The following is a 23413-nucleotide window of genomic DNA, read 5'->3' as shown; positions in this document are numbered from 1 at the left end:
TGTTTTCTGAATGGTAGACAACTTGCTATCCACTGTGCTACCTGTCCCCTGACTCCACATACTCTGACCTTAGTCATGAGTCTACAATGTGGCACCTTATCGAAGGCCTTTTGAAAATCCAAACATGTATTACATCTACTACATTACCCTTGTCTACTCTGTTACTTCTTCAAAGAATTCAATAAGGTTGGTCAAGCATGAATTTCCCTTCTGAAATCCGTGCCAACTATTCTTTATTATATTTTTGTTCTCTAGATGTCTTTCCATTACATCTTTTAGTAAAGATTCCATTATCTTTCCTACCACCGACATGGTAATGATTTGTTTTAAAATGATGAAGGAATTAGATGCAGTCTGGTTAGAAGGTTACTTGAAATGGTTAGAAAGTTGGTGACAGACCGGAAAAAAAGTGTTAATTTTAATGATTATTGCTTGGATCGGAGAAGGATTGGAAATTCTAGGTCCACTTGCATTCTTGATATATCGAGATTATTTGAACGTGGGGTAGGGTCAGAATTTGCTTACAAATGTACGGGGCTTTGTAAACAGCAACAGTGACTATAAAGAGTTCAGAAGAACAAAGATGGGTTGGTGGATGGGTAGACAGGTGGCAGATGCAATTTGTAGCAGAGAAGCAATAGGTCATGCATTTTGAGAGGAAAAGCAAGAAAGGGATATGTAAGTTCAAAGGAAAGACGCTAAAGGGTCTGCAGGAACAGGGAGACCTAGGTGGTGCAAATATATAACTCCTTGAAATACGAGTGCAGATAGATAAAGCCAAAAACATGTGTGCTGACTCTCTCCTGACTTGTTCCATTCGTCTCAGAGTCTGCTGTTGGCTTAAACCAGTTTTCAGCACTAAACATGCTTTTATTGTATTGTATTTACTGACTGTTGGCAAATACAAGTGTTGATCTGGCATAAGGGCAAGGACAAGTCCAGGAAAACATATGCAACGGGTCGGGGTGGCGGGGAGATGGAGGGCAGAAATGTGGCTCAGAGGTGGGCTGATTAACTAAGAATGCATTGGGATTGAGATGGGCCAGCATGGACCTGGAACAGAATGCGACAGGCAGGGAGTGGTACACGGCAGTTCAGGGTGAGCCAAGAAACTCAAGCCTCAAACTCAGGCAAAAATTAGGTCTCAGGAGGGAAACTGTAATGGATACATTTCCTCTCTTCAATGGGGCCACTGGGAATCCCTGACTCATCAGGATAAACAATGTAAACAGTCGTAAAGAAAACCTTTTTAAAATTATGAACAACAGATGGTGGGGTAGTGCTCCTGTTATTGCTATTTGGCTGTAAGGAACACAAGCCCAGTGTGACCCCTAAAAATATTCAAACACTACGGTGTAATCTGCTAGTACTTTAAGATGGTCCTTACACAGTCATAATCCTGCACCAATATTAACAGGGCGGAATAGGTTGCGTGAATTTTACACTACTGAAGATAGTTAATATTGTGGACTGTGGCACGAAGATTTAGTAATATAGCCTAGCTTATTAATTTTAAGATCCATTATCTACAGTGAGTTAAGGTGTTCTATGTAATATTATAAACACAAACCTAATTAAACTCTTTTTAAAGAAATAACATTATTTCAACATACAGTGTACACAAAATACTAAGATCCTAACATCCACGAGAAGTTGATGCTGCTGCTCAATTAATGATGAAAGGTATCTGAGGCATCTTGTCACAAATAAATCTCAAACATGTTTGACAAATGTTCATATTTTGATGATTTTGGTACCTTCAACTGCATTTATGTACCTTGCAGCATAAATCTGTTGATAAATGCCTGACAAATTCTGTTATCCTTCTATTTGTTCTTGCTTTTCTTGCCTGCAATTGTTTTCTTAAACTTCAGTCCATGATTGACTAATGGCTTTGCAGCATTTTCACTCAAATCGCATAAATATTGCTGACTTCACTTGAAGTGTTGTCAATACTGACAACCCTAAATTTACTTTATATTTGCACTGCCTAAAACCAACACAAAGTCTTTGAATGTGTAAAATTGTTCACTTTTTGGAGACACAAGAAAAAAAAATTAGGCTACAAAAATAATAGTTGCACGAGTTTTGACAGCTAGGCTTATTTACCATGTTGGAACCAATTTTCTATTGGGAAAAAAAAAATCACATTTAAGAAAGAATTTGCATTTATATAGCGTCTTTCACTTGGCTAGGCATTTAAATCAATACATTTGTTGTGTGATGCTCTCATCACTACTATTGGCAGTAACAGTTGTAAACAATTTTACAACACCAAGTTATAGTCCAACGATTTTATTTTTAATCCCACAAGCTTTTGGGGGCTTTCCCCTTCCTCAGGCGGTGTGGAAAAGACAATTTCGAATCCTTTGCATTTTAAGATCACAGAACAAAGCCTGGTGATTACTGCCCGTTGCCAAGGCAATCACAGTGAGCAGACAGAAAGGTGTCATCTAAAAGGCCACTGAATATACAACCCCCCAAAAAAAAGAGAGAGATAAGGAAGACAGTCAATGACCCGTTATATTAAAAACAGATAACATTTGTTCGCTGGTGGGGTTACGTGTAGTGTGACATGAACCCAAGATCCCGGTTGAGGCCGTCCTCATGGGTGCGGAACTTGGCTATTAATTTCTGCTCGACGATTTTGCGTTGTCGTGTGTCTCGAAGGCCGCCTTGGAGTACGCTTACCCGAAGGTCGGTGGCTGAATGTCCATGACTGCTGAAGTGTTCCCCGACAGGGAGAGAACCCTCCTGTTTGGCGATTGTTGCGCGGTGTCCGTTCATCTGTTGTCGCAGCGTCTGCATGGTCTCGCCAATGTACCATGCTCTGGGGCATCCTTTCCTGCAATGTATGAGGTAGACAACGTTGGCCGAGTCACAGGAGTATGAACCGTGCACCTGGTGGGTGGTGTCCTCTCGTGTGATGGTGGTATCTGTGTCGATGATCTGGCATGTCTTGCAGAGGTTACTGTGGCAGGGTTGTGTGGTGTCATGGACGCTGTTCTCCTGAAGGCTGGGTAATTTGCTGCGAACGATGGTTTGTTTGAGGTTGGGTGGCTGTTTAAAGGCGAGTAGTGGAGGTGTGGGGATGGCCATAGCGAGGTGTTCGTCATCATTGATGACATGTTGAAGGCTGCGGAGAACATGGCGTAGTTTCTCCGCTCCGGGGAAGTACTGGACGACGAAGGGTACTCTGTTGGTTGCGTCCCGTGTTAGTCTTCTGAGGAGGTCTACGCGATTTTTCGCTGTGGCCCGTCGGAACTGTCGATCGATGAGTCGAGCATCATATCCCGTTCTTACTAGTAAGAACGGTAACCTCTGCAAGACATGCCAGATCATCGACACAGATACCACCATCACACGAGAGGACACCACCCACCAGGTGCACGGTTCATACTCCTGTGACTCGGCCAACGTTGTCTACCTCATACGTTGCAGGAAAGGATGCCCCAGAGCATGGTACATTGGCGAGACCATGCAGACGCTGCGACAACGGATGAACGGACACCGCGCAACAATCGCCAAACAGGAGGGTTCTCTCCCTGTCGGGGAACACTTCAGCAGTCATGGACATTCAGCCACCGACCTTCGGGTAAGCGTACTCCAAGGCGGCCTTCGAGACACACGACAACGCAAAATCGTCGAGCAGAAATTAATAGCCAAGTTCCGCACCCATGAGGACGGCCTCAACCGGGATCTTGGGTTCATGTCACACTACACGTAACCCCACCAGCGAACAAATGTTATCTGTTTTTAATATAACGGGTCATTGACTGTCTTCCTTATCTCTCTCTCTCTTTTTTTTTTGGGGGGTTGTATATTCAGTGGCCTTTTAGATGACACCTTTCTGTCTGCTCACTGTGATTGCCTTGGCAACGGGCAGTAATCACCAGGCTTTGTTCTGTGATCTTAAAATGCAAAGGATTCGAAATTGTCTTTTCCACACCGCCTGAGGAAGGCCCGAAAGCTTGTGGGATTAAAAATAAAATCGTTGGACTATAACTTGGTGTTGTAAAATTGTTTACAATTGATAACCCCAGTCCATCACCGGCATCTCCACATCATGGCAGTAACAGTGACAGAGCTGTAACCAGCAGTACTTCACTCTCATGTTAGCTGGCTCAAATTATTCTAGACAAAACCCAAGTTTAGAAGGACAAAATCTAGAATCAAATCATTTTTCACAATGCAATCAAATACAATAGGGATAGTTTTCTGCTGCTACATTCCTGACGTAAAGCCTCACTAGCGGTGAGTGCAATAGTGAGTCCCAAGCACGCTGGAAGTGCAGCCACACAAAGTTTTCCCAAATGTATCTATACAGCATCGCACCTCAAAGGTGTCCATCAAACCACAAAGTAGATGTAGGGCAAAAATATGAGTGCCTCAAATAACCACTGTCTATTAAGATAGTCATGTTGATTGACACAAATATCTAATAGGATAAATGTGATCAAATCAAAAATTCAGTAGACAGGTACTAAAAGCTACCAACCAGTCAAATCACTCCATTTTTTTCAAAGCTACCATTCACAAATCAGAAAGCACCACAACCTTGATCAATCAAATCTCTCAAATAATTTTTTTACCAACGTCATTCACAGACCATGTTGCGTTTTGAGACACTGACTATGTTTATATTATGAATTAAACACATAAAAACGTTCTCAAAGAAATCACTAGACTTTATATAAATGTAAAGAAGGGCAGGAAAAGACCATCAAGCCCACCAAGCCTGCTCTAACCAAACACGGTGCAACCATGCACACCGCTGACTTATCTGTAACCATGCAATCTCTCGGGAGGCAAAAAACCTAAGGGAGGGAATGAGGAGAGACAGAAAGAGAAGGAAAGACTTAAAGAGTGATAAAGTGTGAGGATAAAAGTCAAACACAAGAGATTCAGATGTCACAATGGAAAAAAAAGTGAAACAGAAAGAATAAATCACAAATAGAAAGGCTGAGGTACACAGAAAGTAGGAAAGCAGAGAAACAGTTACAGAAAGAAACATTCATATTTAGTCTCATCACATGAACACATCTTAAAGCACTTCATAAACAATGAATTATTTTTGAAATTCAGTAACTGTTATGCGGCCAAATGCAGCAGCCATTCTGTGCCAGCAAGGTCCAAACAGCAATGAGATGAATTATCAGTTTATCTTTTCTTTAGTGTTACATGTTAAGGGAAGAATGTTGATCAGGACCACAAGAAAAATTCCTTGGCCTTTTTCCAAATAATATTGTGGGATTTTTAATGTCCGCCTGAAACAGAAAGGCTGGACCTCAATTTAACATCTCTTCCAAAGGACCGCACATGCGATAATGCGGTATTGCGCTCAATACTGCTCTGGAGTGACAGCCTAGATCATGCGCTAAAGGAAGAGACGCACAATTTTATTTGGTCCCTGAGCAACACTACGGACGATCAAATACACTGTAGAACATATTGAGCATTACATGGTATATAACGTACCTGTCATTATAAAACAGCCATACCCCAACTCACTATGAGTAACGGCATGGGAGAAATATGCTGATAGTTTAAAAGTTTCACATGGCCACCATTATACTATATTGAAATTGCATTGAACAAACCCAATTACAGTATGGATGTAAGAAAATGTTACATTCCCACCATTACTGTTTACTATAAACCTAGTAACAATACTATTGCATCGGGTGTTGTACTGACACCCAATCTACTCTGAAAGAAGCTTCTAGGTGGGTATGAGGTTGGAGCTGGGGTGATGTGAAGCGGCACAGAGATAATATCGTTTACAATGTATCACGAGACAGAACCTACCTGCTCGCCGTGCCTCCTGGCAGGCAAAGTACATTTCTTCTTTTAACTCTTCATTTTCACTAGCTATGGCTTCACCAACAGTGACAAATCTTCCAACAGCTAGACTCACTGCTTGCCCTACCCGCTGAATTGCTCGCAGCGTTTTCTCAGACTTCTTTGGTTTCTCCTTATGGTTGATCAGTGTTGTGATCTACAACCAGGGAAAACAAAAGTTCAAACAATTAAGTTTTAAATCTTTAACAGATCTTACAAACTGTTCTAAATACTTGTCTGGGTGAATGATCATCAGATTAAAAGTTGAATTACAGCACGTGGTAAAAATTATTATTACTGGTGTCCTGGTGGTTTGAGGGGTCACCTTACTCTGAATAAAGAGGCAAAATCAGGTCTGCTCGAAACTCAAACTCATTTACTACATTTGTGTGAATTTTAGCAGTACTCAAGAGTTCAATTTGGTAACAGAAACACATCGGTTCTAGGTGAGGGAGTCAGGTTAGGCATTAGCAAGGACAACAGCATACTTAACAGACTCCAAAATAGTGTACTTTGAGACATTGCAGAGACTTAATTTCTTGACGAAAAAGGCTTTTTCAAACTTTTGCTCATTTTGTTGGCAAATGTTGAAATACTTGATCATGACACAAAAAATCAGATCTGGCTCAACTCTCTCCCCTTTAACATAGGAAACATCACTCAATCTGCTTAAAAAGCAACTAGAGAAGGAAGAGAGAGCAGAAGGCATGTTTTCTGGAACTTTTAATTTCTTTTTAGTTGTGAGTTTAGAAAGGAAGAACCATAAAAATATCAAAACCAAGGAAACAGCAATGAGATGGCTTTATGAAGAGGTTTACTATGAGATACAAAGCATAAGAAAATATTTGTTGCAAAATAGATAGTTATAACTATTTGAAGCATGTAAACTTCAATCCAATGTATATGCTAAGGTAGCACAATGATTGCATGATTATGATTGTACCATTATTAGAAATTTCTCAGTATTAGCTACTTTGCAGTAAATGTCACCAACTGTCAATAGAGAAACTGATAGCAGCCTGCAGAGTTTAAAGAATGCAGCCCCTTAAGGTTGTATGATCAATTGTGCATATCAGAGGAGATTTTTAAAAATCTGTATCATCTTGAGCTCCAGTCCTCCATTAAAGACAGATAGCCTTTTGTGGCAAATATTCTTTTCATTAAAACACAGCTGGTCATTCCATTTCCACTCTTGTGTGCACGTGTGCATCAGTAAGTTGTCCTCCTCCCATCCCTTTGTTCGGTTCCTTTTTAAATGTTGTTCATCTGTAATATCTTCCAGTTAGGACAAGTGGTCTACACGTGAAACATTTACTAATTTGTTCTCTCCACAGATGCTGACTGACCTGTTAATTGTTTCCAGCATTTTCTGTTTTTGTTTCAGATTTCCAGCAACAGCAGTTTTTTGCTTTTAGTTTGTCTTGTTCTGATCCACTCTTCCATCACTACATTAGTGTAAACACTGACATATTACTCTGATCATTACTTTATTAATTGGGTGCTTGTTATGTATTCACTGAAAAAATTCAAGAACTATGGCTCAATCACAATATACCCGCTAGTTAACTGATTTTCACAATAACACCACTGTGAATGTGGTTCAAACCCCTAGGCTCTTGCCATTCAAGCAGCCATTTCAATAGTCAATAGAATATTCAATTACTAAAAATAAATGACCTGCCACAGTTATTCATCTGCTTATTAATCAAGTTAATGGGAACATACCATAATTAGCTTTGTTTGACTGCCAATAAACTAACAGTAATAGTAATAAGAGGCAGAAGTACAAAGACACTTCAACTTATTTCAGTACATGATTACAAGCCAGATTATGACTGTATCACAGTTACCAAGATGAATATTTGGATGCAATACAGCAAACAGAACCAGATTACACTCTGGTTCATGTAGTCTTCTTTCATTTAACATTTTGATTACTGCAGATTTAATCATGATTAGAATGAAACAGTGATTAAAATTACAGCAAAACCAATTGAATGTTACTGACAACTGAATAATTTTACACATCATACATCAAGCAGACTTATCACATCAAAGATACTCAATGTTTGAAGAACCACATCTATAATTTAAAAGTTACATAGAGTACCGAAGTCTGGATTTTTAAAAAAATGGATTGCTGCACTGAGTCAGCTGCAAAAAATAACTGTAACCACAAATTATTTTGTCAAAAGGGATTGGAAATAGTGTAACATGTGTGGGAGGCAATGACAGGAGTCATTTAGGCTTCGTGCAGAGCTCCTTCTCCTCTCGGAGTACAGAGAAGAGACAGATATAGGTCAATAAAACTGCAAGACCCACAGGCCTTTCTTCTGTCAACTTCACCTCCGGCCCTAATAAATGAAGATCATCAAGATGTGCCTGGGGTGAAGAAACAGAGGGGGAAAAAAGCAGTGCATCCACAGGACAGGCTTTACTCTGCCTAAGAAATGAAAGGGAAGAGTCTGACACAAATTACATCAAGTATCTTCTTTAATGAGATGTTGCCCTAACAACCTGACAAGCCAAAATTTGAACTGACAGGTTTGGAAGCCCACAGAACGCCACGCATTGAAACAAAGCAAACAAAACACATAAAAATATCGGGGGTGCCCTCTCCTCTGGCTCTTCAACTTATCCCTGCATTCGGCAAACATCCAATGCTTTAATGTTATGGTATCCCTTAGATGCAGATCTGAAAAAGGCCAACTCAGACTTACTAGCAAAAGTCCAAGATAGTAGGAAATGCCAACACCTCTCTCATAAAATACAAATTTATGCATTCTGGAGCACATTAACAAGATAATGTAAATATTGTAATTTAGAAATCGTTTGCAGGCATTACATGAGGGACGGATATATAGGTTATCCTGATTTCAATTAGCTTTTTATGGCAATTCTGTACAACGCTGCTTTAGTTATTCTGCTTAACGTTCTAACATTTGTTAGCAGCCTGCTTTTAATGGAAAACAATGCAATACATTATTTCAACACTTAAGCCTGAAGACATTTATTTACACCACAAAGACAAATTTATGAAGGAAAATTGCCAACTGAAATTAAAATTCACTTTATTTGCAATTCCACACTATCTAGACTTCATTTATTTTTATTAGCAGTTTTAAAAAAATATTAATTCCATTTTCTGACAACTGCTCCTTCAAGGAAGGGGAATCAGTGCTGGGGAATGCAGCCATTGGCTTTTTTTGTACCCAATGCCTGCAATGATCACTCCAGGTTAAATAACGTTGAGTCAAGTATATTCTGGCTCAACAATCTGTTTTATCCTCAAACCTCTGAACAGCAGCCCCTATTGCATCAGAGCGAATATTTTCATTTCCGCTATCATGCTTCTTATGGCTTCTCTCACCTTAATTCGCATATTAATATAAATGCTATAGATGCCAATACACTATAGGAAATAAAAATCACATTATAAGGGGAAAAAAAAAAATCACACAATGCAACATGCCTTAATGGTTTGTGATTTCTTAATTCATCACATCAGTTTGTTCCCACCACCACCAGTCCCAATGGCTGATTTGTAACCACTAGTACTTTACCCTAGTGTCCTATGGCACAAAATATTCTGCAGATTAAAGCAAAGTTTGAAAGAACAAAACCTAAGTGTGCTACTGGATTTCTTTGTTACTGGAATAGTAATCTAGAGCTTGACTGGAAATAAAAGCTGGTATCAGTAAAATTGACCGTGAAGCTGTCAAATTGTTGCTAAATCCAACTGGTTCACTAACGTCCTTTAAGAAAAGAAACCTACTGTTCTGATCTGGTCAGACCTATATGTGACTCTAGTCTCACGCCAATGTGGTTGACTCTTAATTGCTCTCTGAAGTGGCCTAGTAAGCCACTTCGTTGTATCAAACTGCTACAAAGAATCTGCTGCGGTTCAAAAAGACCACCTTCTAGGGATGGGCAATAAATGCTGTCCTTGGCAGCAACGCCCACATCCCAAGAATGAATTCTTTTTAAATTGCGCTTTACTAAGATTCTAGCAACAACACTGGATGGTATTATTTTAATGAATCTTTGCTACACTGCCCATGGCTGTAACATCCTTCTTTCAATAGCGTGCCCAGAAATGCATGTAAAACTCCAGCTGCAGCCTAACCAATGTCTTGTATAAATTCAACATAATCTCCATGTCTTTGTATTCAATTCCCCATGCATAAAACTCAGAATCCCATTTGCCTATTTTATGGCGTTTTCTACCTGTACTCCCACTGAATTTCTCCATTCCTCAACTCTATTAAGAATCTAACACTTCTAAAACAAATGAAAAGGAAGAGAGTAGAGTAATAGTCAGAAATTATGCTTTCGGCACTACAGGTAAAGGGAAAACTAAAAGATGTAAAGTAATTAAATCAGGAGAGAGAAATAAGAAATATGTGAGAAAAATAACATTAGAGCAGAAGGACAGGTTAGGGTGTGTGGCCCAAATAAACGTTGTTTATACAGACGCACGGAGCATAAGAAACAAATGGAATGAATTGCAGGTGCAAATTCAATGTAGACAGTACGATCTTGGTAGCCATTCCTGAGATATGGGGCAGAATTTTAACTTGGAAAAATGGGTGGGTTGGGGCGGGGGAGCATTGAAAATCGCATCAATTTCAGACCTGCCCCCAACCTGCCAATTTTCGGTTTTCAACGGGGGCGGGATGAAGGGCGGGCAACCAACCTGCTCCCAGGAGGTAGTTTGGTCACTAAAACCTTTCAAGGAAGCCGCGGGCCTCCATTTTCAAAAGGTTTTTTGATTTCAACCCCTGGGGGCCGGGATTCCGGGGCCTTCTCCTTCACACCACGCAAAAGAAGATGAGAAGGCTCAAAACTGCAGTTAAGTGCGTTTCTGGCACTGCTTGTGGGCCCGGAGAAGCAGGAGTGCTTCCCCCAGGTCCAACAAGTCTACCTGCAATGACCCCCACCCCAATCTCCGATCCGCCCCCCCCATCGCAAGGGTCTGCGAACCGCTGCGACGACCCCCGATCCTCCCCATAACAATCGTGGACCCCGCGATGACCGCCGATCCCCACCCCCGCCCCCAAAACCAGTGACTGACCCCCGATCCCTCCCCCCATGACTGATTCCTCCGATGACTGAATCCCCCTCCCCCCACCGGTGACCCCCATGCCCACTGGTGCCCCCCATCCATACAATGAAAGACTTAACTGAAGACTTAGCTTTTCACGTCCTCTTCCTTGCTCTGCTCCTGTCCGACTGAGGCCAGCCCATCAATCAGGCCGGCTAGTTGGACAGCAAACCGGCAAAAAAAGATACAAGACGTCCTTACATCAAAATCGTAAGGACATCCAGGAAACTCGTACTTCTGGGCTTCCCGTCTGCGATTCAGCCCCCCTCGACACCCACTTCCTGGCTCTGGACTAAAATTACCCCCGTGGCTGCAAGATGGTCAGGACTGGGAACTGAATATGCCAGGTTATAAGGTTTACAGGGAGAAGGAAATTGGTAGAGGGGGAGGAGTAGCCTTAATGATTAAGGATAAAATTACTTCAATGATGAGAGGATATAACTAGAGGTAAGCAGGCAGTGGAGACTTTATGGGTAGAATCAAGAAATAGAAAAGGATTTGAGATTATAGTGAGTTGTGTATAGGTCCCCTGGTAGCAGCTGTGAAGTGGCAGAATGTATAAATGCAGAGATTATACAAGCGTGCAGCAAAGACAGAGTGGTTTTAATGGGGGATTTTAACTTTCATATTGATTGGGATAAACAGACGAGCGCATGTCAGAAAGGTAGTGAATTTCTTGAGTGTGTTCAGGACAACTTCCTGCAACAATATGTCCTAGAACCAACAAGGGGGCAGGCCATATTAAATTTAATAATAAATAATGAGCCAGATTTAGTTAACAGCCTAACGGTGTGTGAACATTTATCTAATAGTGATCTTAATATGATCAAGTTCAATGGTGTGTTTGAAAGGGAGAAACCCGTATCAGCTACTAAGATTCTAAATTTAGGTAAGGCTGACTTCAACATGATGAGACAGAGACAGAGACTGTCCACAGTAAACTGGGCAAATCTGTTAATGGGTAAAATGATAGAAGATTAGTGGGAGGTGTAAAAAAAAGAATTTAACGTGATATAGAATCAGTTTATACCTCTAAGGGGCAAGGCAGTTACTTGCCAAAAAAAACAGCCTCGGACGACAAAAGAGGTAAGGGACAACATAATACTAAAAGAAAAAGCATATAAAAATGCAAAAAAGAGCACAGATCTTGGCGACTGGGAGCGATACAAAGAACAGCAAAGGGTAAGAAAACAGATAGTCAGAGCTACAAAATGAGAGTGTGAAAAGAAACTTGCAAGGGATAGCAAAAATCAACACAAAAACATTTTACAATTATATTAGGAAAAAGGTGAACAAGAGGAATGTGGGCCCCTTAAAAACTGATAATGGTGATATTATAAATGAAAATAAGGAAACGTGGCAGACAAGTTAAATAATTACTTTGCATCAGTATTTACAGTAGAGGAAGAGGATAAAATGTCAGACGCCCCAAGGAAATTAATTTTGAATCAGGAAGGGGGTCTCACCATAATTAATGTAAGCAAATTAACAGTAATGAAGAAAATAATCACACTAAAGAGTGACAAATCCCCAGGATCCGATGGTTTCCATCCCAGGATTTTAAAGAAAGTAGATGAGAACATTGCAGATGCCCCAACTATAATCTTCCAAAGTTCTCTCGATTAAGGAATCATTCCTTTAGATTGGTAAATTGCACATGTCACTCCACTATTTAAGAAAAGTGAGAGGGGGAAACCAGGGAATTACAGACCAGTCAGCCTAGTATCTGTTGTCAGAAAATTACTAGAGTCTATAATTAAGGATAGAATGACTGAACACCTTGAAAATTTTCAGCTGATCAGAGAGAGCCAGCATGGATTTGTAAAAGGTAGGTCATGCCTGACGAACCTGATTGAATTTTTTGAAGAGGTGACTAAAGTAGTGGACAGGGGAGTGTCCATGGATGTTGTTTATGTGGACTTCCAGAAGGCATTCGATAAAGTCCCTCATAAGAGATTGTTAACTAAAGTTGAAGCTCATGGAATTGAGGACAAATTATTGATCTGGTTAGAAAATTGGCTGAAAGGAGACAGAGAGCAGGGATAATGTGCAGGTACTCACATAGGCAGGATGTGACCAGTGGTATCCCACAGGGATCTGTGTTGGGGCCTCAACTATTCACTGTACTAATTAAAGACTTAGATGATGGGATAGAGAGCTACATATCCAAGTTTGCTGATGACACAAAGATAGGCAGCATTGTAAGCGGTGTAGATGGAAACATAAAATTACAGAGAGATATTAATAGATTAAGTGAATGGGCAAAACTGTGGCAAATGGATTTCAATGTTAGCAAGTGTGAGGTCATCCACTTTGGACCTAAAAAAAGATAGATCAGATTACTTTCTAAATGGTCTGAAGCTTGAAACAGTGGAGGTCCAAAGAGACTTAGGGGTCCATGTACATAGATTATTAAAATGTCATGGACAGGTACAGAAAATAATCAAAAAGGCTAATGGAATGCTGGCCTTTATACCTGGAGGACTAGAATACAAGGGGGTAAAAGTTATGCTACAGCTATACAAAGCCCTGGTTAGACCACACCTAGAGTACTGTGTTCAGTTCTGAGAACCGCTCCTTAGGAAGGATATACTGGCCTTAGAGAGATTGCAGCATAGATTTACTAGAATGGCACCTGGACTCCAAGGATTAAATTACAAGGAGAGATTACACAAAATAGGGCTGTATTCCCTGGACTTTCGAAGATTATGGGGTGATTTGATTGAAGTTTTCAAGATATTAATGGTAACTGATAGCGTAGAGAAAAACTATTTCCGCTGGTTGGGGAGTCTAGGACTAGGGGACATAGCCTAAAAATTAGAGCCAGGACTTTCAGGAGTGAAGTCAGGAAACATTTCTACATGCAAAGGGTGGTAGAAGTTTGGAACTCTCTTCCACAAACGGCAGTTGATGCTAGCTCAACTGTTAATTTTAAATCTAAGATTGATAAGATTTTTGTTAACCAAAGGTATTAAGGGATATGGGGCTAAGGTGGGTATATGGAGTTAGGTCACAGATCAGCCATGATCTCACTGAATGGCAGAACAGGCTCGAGGGGCTAAATTGCCTATTCCTGTTCCTACGTTCTTATTCAGGGTATACTTACTTTCATTACTCTTTTTCCCCCATCTCTCTGCCCACTCTGGGAACCTATGCCTTTCGGCAATCTTCTGCATTCTTCCTCAGAGTTTGTTGGGGGCCCTAATTTAGTATCAGCAAACTTCTATATCATCCTCGTAACTGCACAATGATGGGGAGAATTTAATTAATTAAAAGCAGCAATCTGCATAATATGTTTAACTTTACTGTACAATGCTAAAACAATCTGGTAGCAGGGTATTTTTCCATTCTTCGTTTTTACTCAAATTAAAATGGCAGAGACTCAACATCCTACATTCCACAGGCTGTTAAATCCAAGCTTGGTGCCACTAATTCTTCACTTACCTCGTCTTTTCTACTACTGAAAACAGAAATATTCTGTTTTGGCTTCCGCTCATAACTTACAAAATATAATAACAGTGTTATGCACGCCAATTCCATTTAAAGCAGCACAGCCTTCATGATAAACTATTGGGGGGCTGCACAATGGAGACGAGCCAGAAGTGGCATACACCACAAGCAATGTGACAATGGGATTGACACAGCTCAGATCACTGCATGAGCTTGGAAAGAAAGAGAGGAAAAGATTTTCCCAAAAATTGTTCATGAAGACATCAACCCTTTAAGGATACAACAACTCTTCTGTCTGGACACAAAGCCTACATAGTAAAATGCCCTTATTAGGGCACAAATTTTCTCCTGAGATTTACAGATAATATTTTGATTGTGCTACCACAAACAGGTTTTTGTTTTATTCTCACACTATGCTGCATTAGCAAAGCTGGTGCATGTTGGTTACAGCCCAACACAATAGCATACTTTACAGAATATTATCTCAAAAATGCGTAACAATTCAGGAATTAAAACAATTACAAAATTAATTATATTACATGGTACAATAGAGAAAGAAGTTACTCATGATAACTGTGGCAGTTTGCCAAGCTGTCAATCAGGATTGGCAGACCAAAAAATACATCAGCCAACAGATTAATTCAGTTAACAATTCCCACAGCCTTTATTCTGGCCTTTAAATAAATAGTTAAGTGGTTCCTACAGTGGTTTACTTGCAGAAGAAAAAAATAACAGTAAACAATATATATATGTAATTAATAAATCTCTTTATGCTTTGTGTTTGTGAAAATTAAACATCATAACAATTTTCATACTTCTCATGGCAGCTTGCCATTCTAGTTACAGCTACTTGCATTGAGACGTAGGTTTTAACCTGTTGATCTTTCATGGCATTGCTTATGGGGAAAAATAAAAAATGGTTTCATAGGAACATAGGAAAGTCTCCCACTTTTTTTCAACTATTTCTCATTCTTTCCTGTATCATAGAATTATAGAAAATTTACAGCACAGAAGGAGGCCATACGGCGCATCATGTCCGCACCGGCTGAGAAACGAGCCACCCAGCCTAATCCCACTTTTCCGCATTTGGTCCGTAGCCCTGCAGGTCACGGCTCTTCAAGTGCACATTCAGGTATTTTTTTTTAAATGAGTTGAGGGTTTCTGCCTCTACCACTCTCTCAGGCAGTGAGTCCCAGACCCCCACCACCCTCTGGGTGAAAACATTTTTCCTCAGCTCCCCTCTAATCCTTCAATCACTTTAAATCTATGCCCCCGGTTATTGACCCCTCTGCTAAGGGAAATAGGTCCTTCCTATCCACTCTATCTCGGCCCCTCATAAATTTTGTACACCTCAATCAAATCACCCCTCAGCCTCCTCTGTTCCAAGGAAAACAACCCCAGCCTATCCAATCTGTCATCATAGCTAAAATTCTCCAGTCCTGGCAACATCCTCGTAAATCTCCTCTGCACCCTCTCTAGGGCATTTACATCCTTCCTGTAATGTGGTGACCAGAACTGTGTGCAGTACTCAAGCTGTGGCCTAACTAGTGTTTTATACAGTTCCAGCATAACATCCCTGCTTTTATATTCTATGCCTTAGCTAATAAAGGAAAGATTTCCATATGCCTTCTTAACCATCTTATCTATCTGTCCTGCTACCTTCAGGGATCTGTGGACATGCACTCCAAGGTCCCTCACTTCCTCTACACCTCTCAGTATCCTCCCATTTATTGTATATTCCCTTGCCTTGTTTGCTCTCCCCAAATGCATTACCTCGCACTTTTCTGGATTGAACTCCATTTGCCACTTTTCTGCCCATCTGACTAGTCCATTGATATCTTCCTGCAGTCGACAGCTTTCCTCCTCACTAACAACTACACGGCCTATCTTTGTGTCATCCACAAATTTCTTAATCATGCCCCCCACGCTTAACTCCAAATCGTTAATGCATACCACAAAAAGCAAAGGACCTAGTACCGAGCCCTGCGGCACTCAACTGGAAACAGCCTTCCAGTCGCAAAAACACCCGGCGACCATTACTCTGTGCTTCCTGCCACTGAGCCAATTTTGGATCCAATTTGCCACATTCCCTTGGATCCCATGGGCCTTTACTTTTTTGATCAATTTGCCATGTGGGACCTTGTCAAAAGCCTTGCTAAAATCCATGTAGACTACATCAATTGCGCTATCCTCATCGATCCTCCTTGTCACCCCCTCGAAAAATTCAATCAATTTAGTCAGACACGACCTCCCTTTAACAAATCCGTGCTGATTTTCCTCGATTAGTCCGTGCCTTTCTAAGTGACAGTTTATCCTGTCCCTCAGAATTGATTCCAAGAACTTGCCCACCACCAAGGTTAGGCTGACTGGCCTGTAATTACTCGGTCTATCCTTCGCTCCCTTTTTAAACAACGGTACAACATTAGCAGTCCTCCAATCCTCCGGCACTACGCCTGTATCCAGTGAAGTTAGGAAAATGATTGTTAAAGACTCCGCTATTTCCTCTCTGGCTTCTTTTAACAACCTGGGATACATTTCATTCGGCCCTAGTGATTTATCCACTCTCAAAGATGCTAATCCCCTTAATACTTCCTCTCACTGTTTATCCCATCCAATATTTCACACTCCTCCTCCTTAACTTCAATCCCTGCATCATCCCTCTCCTTTGTGAAGACAGATGCAAAGTATTCATTGAGAACCATAACCACATACTCCTCCAAGCTTTCCGTAATATTGAGTTCATAGGCTTTCTTTTTCTGCCTTATCTTACCCTGAATACTTCTTGACATCCAGGGGGTTCTAGATTTGGCAGCCCCTCTCTTTTTCTTTGTGGGAACATGTTACATAGAAACATAGAAAATAGGAGCAAGAGAAGGCCATTCGGCCCTGCTCCGCCATTCAAAATGATCATGGATGATCGGCTAACTCAGTACCCTGTTCCCGCTTTTTCCCCATATCCCTTGACCCCTTTAGCATTAAGAAATATATCTATCTCCTTCTTGAATACATCTAATGACTTGGCTTTCACTGCCTTCTGTGGTAGAGAATTCCACAGGTTCACCACCCTCTGAGTGAAGAAATTTCTCCTCATCTAGGTTCTAAATGGCATACCCCATATCCTGAGACTGTGACCCCTGGTTATGGACTCCCCAGCCATCGGGAACATCCTCCCTGCATCTAGTCTGTCTAGTCCTGTTAAAATTTTATATGTTTTGATGAGATCACCTCTCATTCTTCTAACTCTAGTGAATATAGGTCTAGTTGACCCAATCTCTCCTCATACCTCAGTGCTGCCATCCCAGGAATCAGTCTGGTAAACCTTCGTTGCACTCCCTCCATGGCAAGAACATCCTTCCTCAGATAAGACGACCAAAACTGCACACAATACTCCAGATATGGTCTCACCAAGGCCTGTATAACTGCAGTAAGACATCCCTGTTCCTGTACTCAAATCCTCTTGCAATGAAGGCCAACATACCATTCGCCTTCCTAACTGCTTGCTGCACCTGAATGCTCGCTTTCAGCGACTGGTGTACAAGGACACCCAGGTCTCGTTGCACTTCCCCTTTTCCCAATCTATCACCATTCAGATAATAATCTGTCTTTCTGTTTTTACGACCAAAGTGGATAACCTCACATATATCCACGTTATACTGCATCTGCCATGTTCATGCCCACTCACCCAACTTGTCTAAATCACATTGGAGCCTCTTTGCATCCTTCTCACAGCTCACATTCCACCCCAGCTTTGTGTCGTCTGCAAACTTGGAAATGTTACATTCTGTTCCCTCATCCAAATCATTGATATATATTGTGAATAGCTGGGGCCCAAGCACTGATCCCTGCGGTACCCCACTAGTCACTGCCTGCCACCTGGAAAAAGGCCCGTTTATTCCTACTCTCTGTTTCCTGTCTGTCAACCAATTCTCAATCCATGCCAGTTTATTCCCCCCAATTCCATGTGCTTTAATTTTGCACACTAACCTCTTGTGTGGGACCTTATCAAAAGCCTTCTGAAAATCCAAGTACACCACATCCACTGGTTCTCCGCTATCTATTCTACTAGTTACATCCTCAAAAAACTCCAGTAGATTTGTTAAGCATGATTTCCCTTTCATAAACCCATGCTGACTTTGCCCAATCCCATTAATGCCCTCCAAGTGTTCTGTTATCACATCCTTTATAATAGATTCAAGCATTTTCCCCACTGCTGATTTACCCTGAACCCTTTGAATCGCCCCTTTGAATGTCTCCCACTGCTCTGACAGTGATTTACCTTCAAGTAGCTGTTTCCAGTTTGCTTCTGCTAAATCACTTCTCAGTTTAGTAAAATTGACATTTCCCCAATTGAAAACTTTAACTCCTGCTCTGTCTTTGTCCTTTTCCATAACTATGCTAAAACTAACTGTATAATGATCACTACCATCAAAATGCACTCCCACTGCTACTTCTTCCACCTGCCCCTCTTCATTCCCTAGAACTAAACCCAGAACTGCAACCCCCCCTCTCATTGGGCTTGCTATATACTGGCTAAAAAAATTCTCCTGTATGCAATTTAAGAATTATGTGCCCTCTATACCATTCACACTGTTTGTATCCCAGTTAATATTAGGGTAGTTGAAATCCCCGACTACTACTGCCCTATTGTTTTTGCACTTCAGAAATTTGCCTACAAATTTGCTCCTCCATCTCCTTCTGGCTGTTTGAGGGGTCTATAGTATACTCCCAGTAGTGTGACTGCCCCTTTTTTGTTCTTTAGCTCAACCCATAAGGCCTCATTTGATGCTCCTTCTAGATTATCATCCCTCCTCGCAACTGTAATTGTTTCCTTAACCAAAATTGCCACCCCCCTCCTTTTTTATCCCCTTCTCTATCGAAGCTAAAAACCCTGTAACCAGGGACGTTGAGCTGCCAGTCCTGCCCCTCTTTAACCCATGTTTCTGTAATAGTTAAGATATCATACTGCCACGTGTCTATCTGTGCCCTCAGCTCATCCGCCTTATTTCCTATACTCCTTGCATTGAGGTAAATACATTTAAACTCCTCTGTTTATTTTCTAACCTTCATTCCCTCTGCTTTCCAGACTCACTCACTAATTTTCTGCCTTCCATTTCCAGTTCCAACTTTATCCCATCTGAATCCACACTCAGGTTCCCATCCCTCTGCCAAGCTAGTTTAAACCACCCCCCGCCCCAAATCCCGACAGCACTAGCAAACTTCCCCGCAAGGATATTTCTCCTCGCCCTGTTGAGGTGCAAGCCGTCCGGCTTGTACAGGTCCCACCTCCCCCAGAACCGGTCCCAATGCCCAGGAATCTAAAGCCCTCCCCCTTGCAGCCACGCATTCATCTGCTCTATCCTCCTATTTCTATTCTCACCACCGCATGGCACTGGGAGTAATCCGGAGATTACCACATTTGAGGTACTGCTTTTTAATCTTTTTCATAATTCTGTAAACTCTGCCTGCAGGGCCTCATCCCTCTTTCTACCTATGTCGTTGGTCCCGATATGCCTAATTCTTTATGTGGTGTTCTCTCTGTGTTCCACTCTATCTATCCCATATAGCTCTGACATATTTTTCTCATTGTGGTATCTATCTCTCTCATTGTCTCTGACTTGATTTTTTACTTTTGTGCAAGTCTCTTCTGTCACTTTTGTAGTTCTTTAAATTAGAGAGGGGGAGAAGAGGGAAATTCAGGTAGCCAGGAGGAAAAACACATATATTGAGGTCTGAACTCAAGCACAGGAGGAGAGTAGAAGACTGATACCACTAACGTTATGCATGTAAGAAGGCCCAAAAGATCTCAAGCTCCAAGACCCAGCTGCATTATCTAAACTCTGGGAACAGACCAGAAGACAAACCTAAAGCCTCTATGAGAAGGGCAGGATTCTGAAGGAAATTATTTTTGATATTAGGTGAAAAGATGATGATGATTTGGATAAGTTTTGTGATCCCCCGTCCCTCCAGGATTGTTACGTAATGGGGTAGAGAATCAACATGGCTGCTAAAAGAACTTAAATTTCAGGGATTGGTTCCCTTTCTTGTGAATTAAGACTTTTTAAAGAGATACTGGGGATAATTTTGACTTCCTTCGCCTGGAGTTAACGGGACGGTAACGGCCTCAAATTAGGATCAATAGCCTTAACGTCCCATTAACACTGGCAATGCGGCCAGCTCCATTTTGAATGGGGTCTACCGCCAGGTGGGCAAAGCACCCACCTTCAAGTGATAGGCCCCTTTTAATATGGAAATCAGGGTCCTAGGACGTAAATAGGACCCGACTGCCATTTTAGGTCGGAATTGGTCGGACCAGTTCCACAGGCAATGGACCTCAAGAGGCCCGCTAAAGGTAAGAATTGGATTAATTTTGTGGGTCCAGGAGGACTCCTCCAGGGCCCCCAAACTTACTTTGCTGGCATCTGCCTCAGCCTAATCTTAAGGCCTTAATCCAGTGAGTTGCACCAGGATGCCCGTTTGGCAGATTATCTGCCAGATTTAAATCAAGGTTTAAATCTTTGCCACCGGAATGGGTGGCTGACCAACGAGCTCAGACATTTGGTTGTCTAAAAGTCAAAATAGACCCCACTGAAATAAATATTTAAGTGTTTTTGGGTTGGTTGCTTTTTACTGAGAAATTTGTGGCAATCGGCAGCCTTCATGTGAATTTTTTTTAAAATCCGTTCATGGGATGTGGGCGTTGCTGGCAAGGCCAGCATTTATTGCCCATCCCTAAATGCCCTTGAGAAGGTGGTGGTAAGCCGCCTTCTTGAACTACTGTTGTCCGTGTGGTGAAGGTGAAATTTCAGCCCATCATCATGTCTCACACCCTACAGAGACAAGTCAGACATTTTTCTGCACACTTTGGACACACTCCCTGCAGACATGTGTCAGACTCAAATTTATTTAAATGTATGCAAATAGACAGATAGCATGCATGCCTTCAGATGTATGATTAAAGAATTTTGAACCCTTTGCAGTTTTAAATAATTATTGAGAAACATTTTTGAGGATTTAGGCAAGATGAATATGACTTCTGGTAAAAACTATCCTACCCCCCTTCAATACCTAAATGGGTAAATGCACCACATAAAGCACTGAGCCAGGTAAGAGCTACAATTGGCTTCAGTGTTCCTGGGCTAAACAAGAGGAAATAAAATATTAACATAATTAATAAACTGACCAAAGCTCCCATTCCTGAACACTAGATAGTGGCTCCTGATGGAAATGGGTTTGTCATGAGGACAGGATCAGGCTTGGCTGTGTCGCTCTCACAGCTGTATAGGACGTCAACACACGCAGTCCAGTCTGACACAAAAACGAGACTTGGACAGAAAACTGGAGGGCTGTTGTCACCATATCTATCATAAGCAGAAGGGGAGGGTTAAGGAAACATGTCAGAGGAGAAATTGAAGGAGAGAAATAAATTCTACACAAGAAGTGGACACGTTTAAAGCTGGGTAAGGCACTTAACAAAGTCACAAATGACATCCTATGTGATTGTGACCGTGGGAAACTCTCTCCTCATCCTTCGCATCCTGTCTGCAGCCTTTGACATGGTTGACCACAACATCCTCCTCCAAAACCTCTCCTCCGTTGTCCAGCTAGGTGGGACTGCGCTCACCTGGTTCCATTCTTATCTATCTAACTGTAGCCAGAGAATCACCTGCAATGACTTCTCTTCCCGTTCCCGGACCTTTACCTCTGGAGTCCCCAAAGGATCTATCCTTGGCCCCCTCCGATTTCTCATCTACATGCTGTCCCTCGTGACATCATCTGAAAACACGTCAGGTTCCACATGTACGCTGACGTCACCCAGCTCTACCTCACAAACACCTCCCTCGACCCCTCCACTATCTCTCATTTGTCACACTGCTTGTCCGACATCCAGTATTGGATGAGCAGAAGTTTCCTCCAATAAAATATTGGGAAGACTGAAGCCATTGTCTTCGATCCCCTCTCCCTGACCACTGTGAGGCTGAACCAGACCGTTCGTAACCTTGCCGTCCTATTTGATCATGACCGGAGCTTCCAACCCCATATCCTCTCCATCACCAAGACCACCCACTTGTACCTCTGTAACATCACCTGTCTCCGTCCCTGCCTCAGTTCATCTGCTGCTGAAACCCTCATCCCTGCCTTTGTTACCTCTGGACTAAACTATTCCAATGCTCTCCTGGCCGGCCTCCCACCTTTCCCCCTCCACAAACTTGAGCTCATCCAAAACTCTCCTGCCTGTATCCAAATTCTCACCAAGTCCTGATCTCCTATCATTCCAGTGCTCGCTGACCGACATTGGCTCCCGGTCTGGCAACGCTTCGATTTTAAAAATCACATCCTTGTTTTCAAATCCCTCCATGGCGTCGTCCCTCCCTATCTCTGTGACCTCCTCCAGCCCCACAGCCCTCCGAGATCATTGCGCTCCTCCAATTCTGGCCTATTGCGCATCCCAATTTTAATTGCTCCACCATTGAAGGCTGGCCTTTAGCTGCCTAGGTCCTAAAGCTCTGCAATTCTCTCCCTAAACCTCTCCACCTCTCTCTCCTCCTTTAAGATGCTTCTTAAAACGTATCTATTCGACCAAGCTTTTGGACATCTGTCCTATTATCTCCTTATGTAGCTCGGAGCCAAATTTTGTTTGCTAGCGCTCCTGTGAAGCACCTTGGGTCGTTTCACTACGTTGAAGGCGCTATATAAGTGCAAGTTGTTGTTATAATAGGGTCACATAGAGATCTGCAGATCTGAGTGCTAACCTATCAAAAACAAATTTTCTGCCTGTAAAGAACATCTGGCAGTTTGTACTGGCACCATTTTCACTGAGCTGTTGATAACAGTTTTCAGGAGCTTTAAGTCCTAGGTGTCACAGTACAAAACATACTGGCCTGTGGTCAACTACCTCATCAAAGAATTCAGAATTTTTTATGCCTCCAGTGTTCCACGGAATTTTATTGTTCTCCCAAAGTGTCCCGGATCAGTCCTTAGGGAGTTATACGAATAATAAATTGCATCGAAGTGTTTGTT

General features: G+C 41.8%; 1 protein-coding gene across 1 annotated transcript in view; it reads right to left on the bottom strand.

The window, feature by feature from the left end:
* The window catches only part of ctnnal1 (catenin (cadherin-associated protein), alpha-like 1), a 306680-nt gene that overhangs the window by 138346 nt on the left and 144921 nt on the right, over positions 1-23413 (bottom strand). Inside the window, exon 2 of the mRNA XM_068006252.1 lies at positions 5809-5998. Coding sequence (XP_067862353.1) covers positions 5809-5998 — 190 coding nt within the window. The remainder of the gene's footprint in view (positions 1-5808; positions 5999-23413) is intronic.

The sequence above is a fragment of the Heptranchias perlo genome, chromosome 2 (assembly GCF_035084215.1).
Source record: "Heptranchias perlo isolate sHepPer1 chromosome 2, sHepPer1.hap1, whole genome shotgun sequence".
Taxonomy (NCBI): domain Eukaryota; kingdom Metazoa; phylum Chordata; class Chondrichthyes; order Hexanchiformes; family Hexanchidae; genus Heptranchias; species Heptranchias perlo.
The sequence above is the reverse complement of the archived record's forward strand: the minus strand, read 5'-3'. Positions and strand labels throughout refer to the sequence as shown.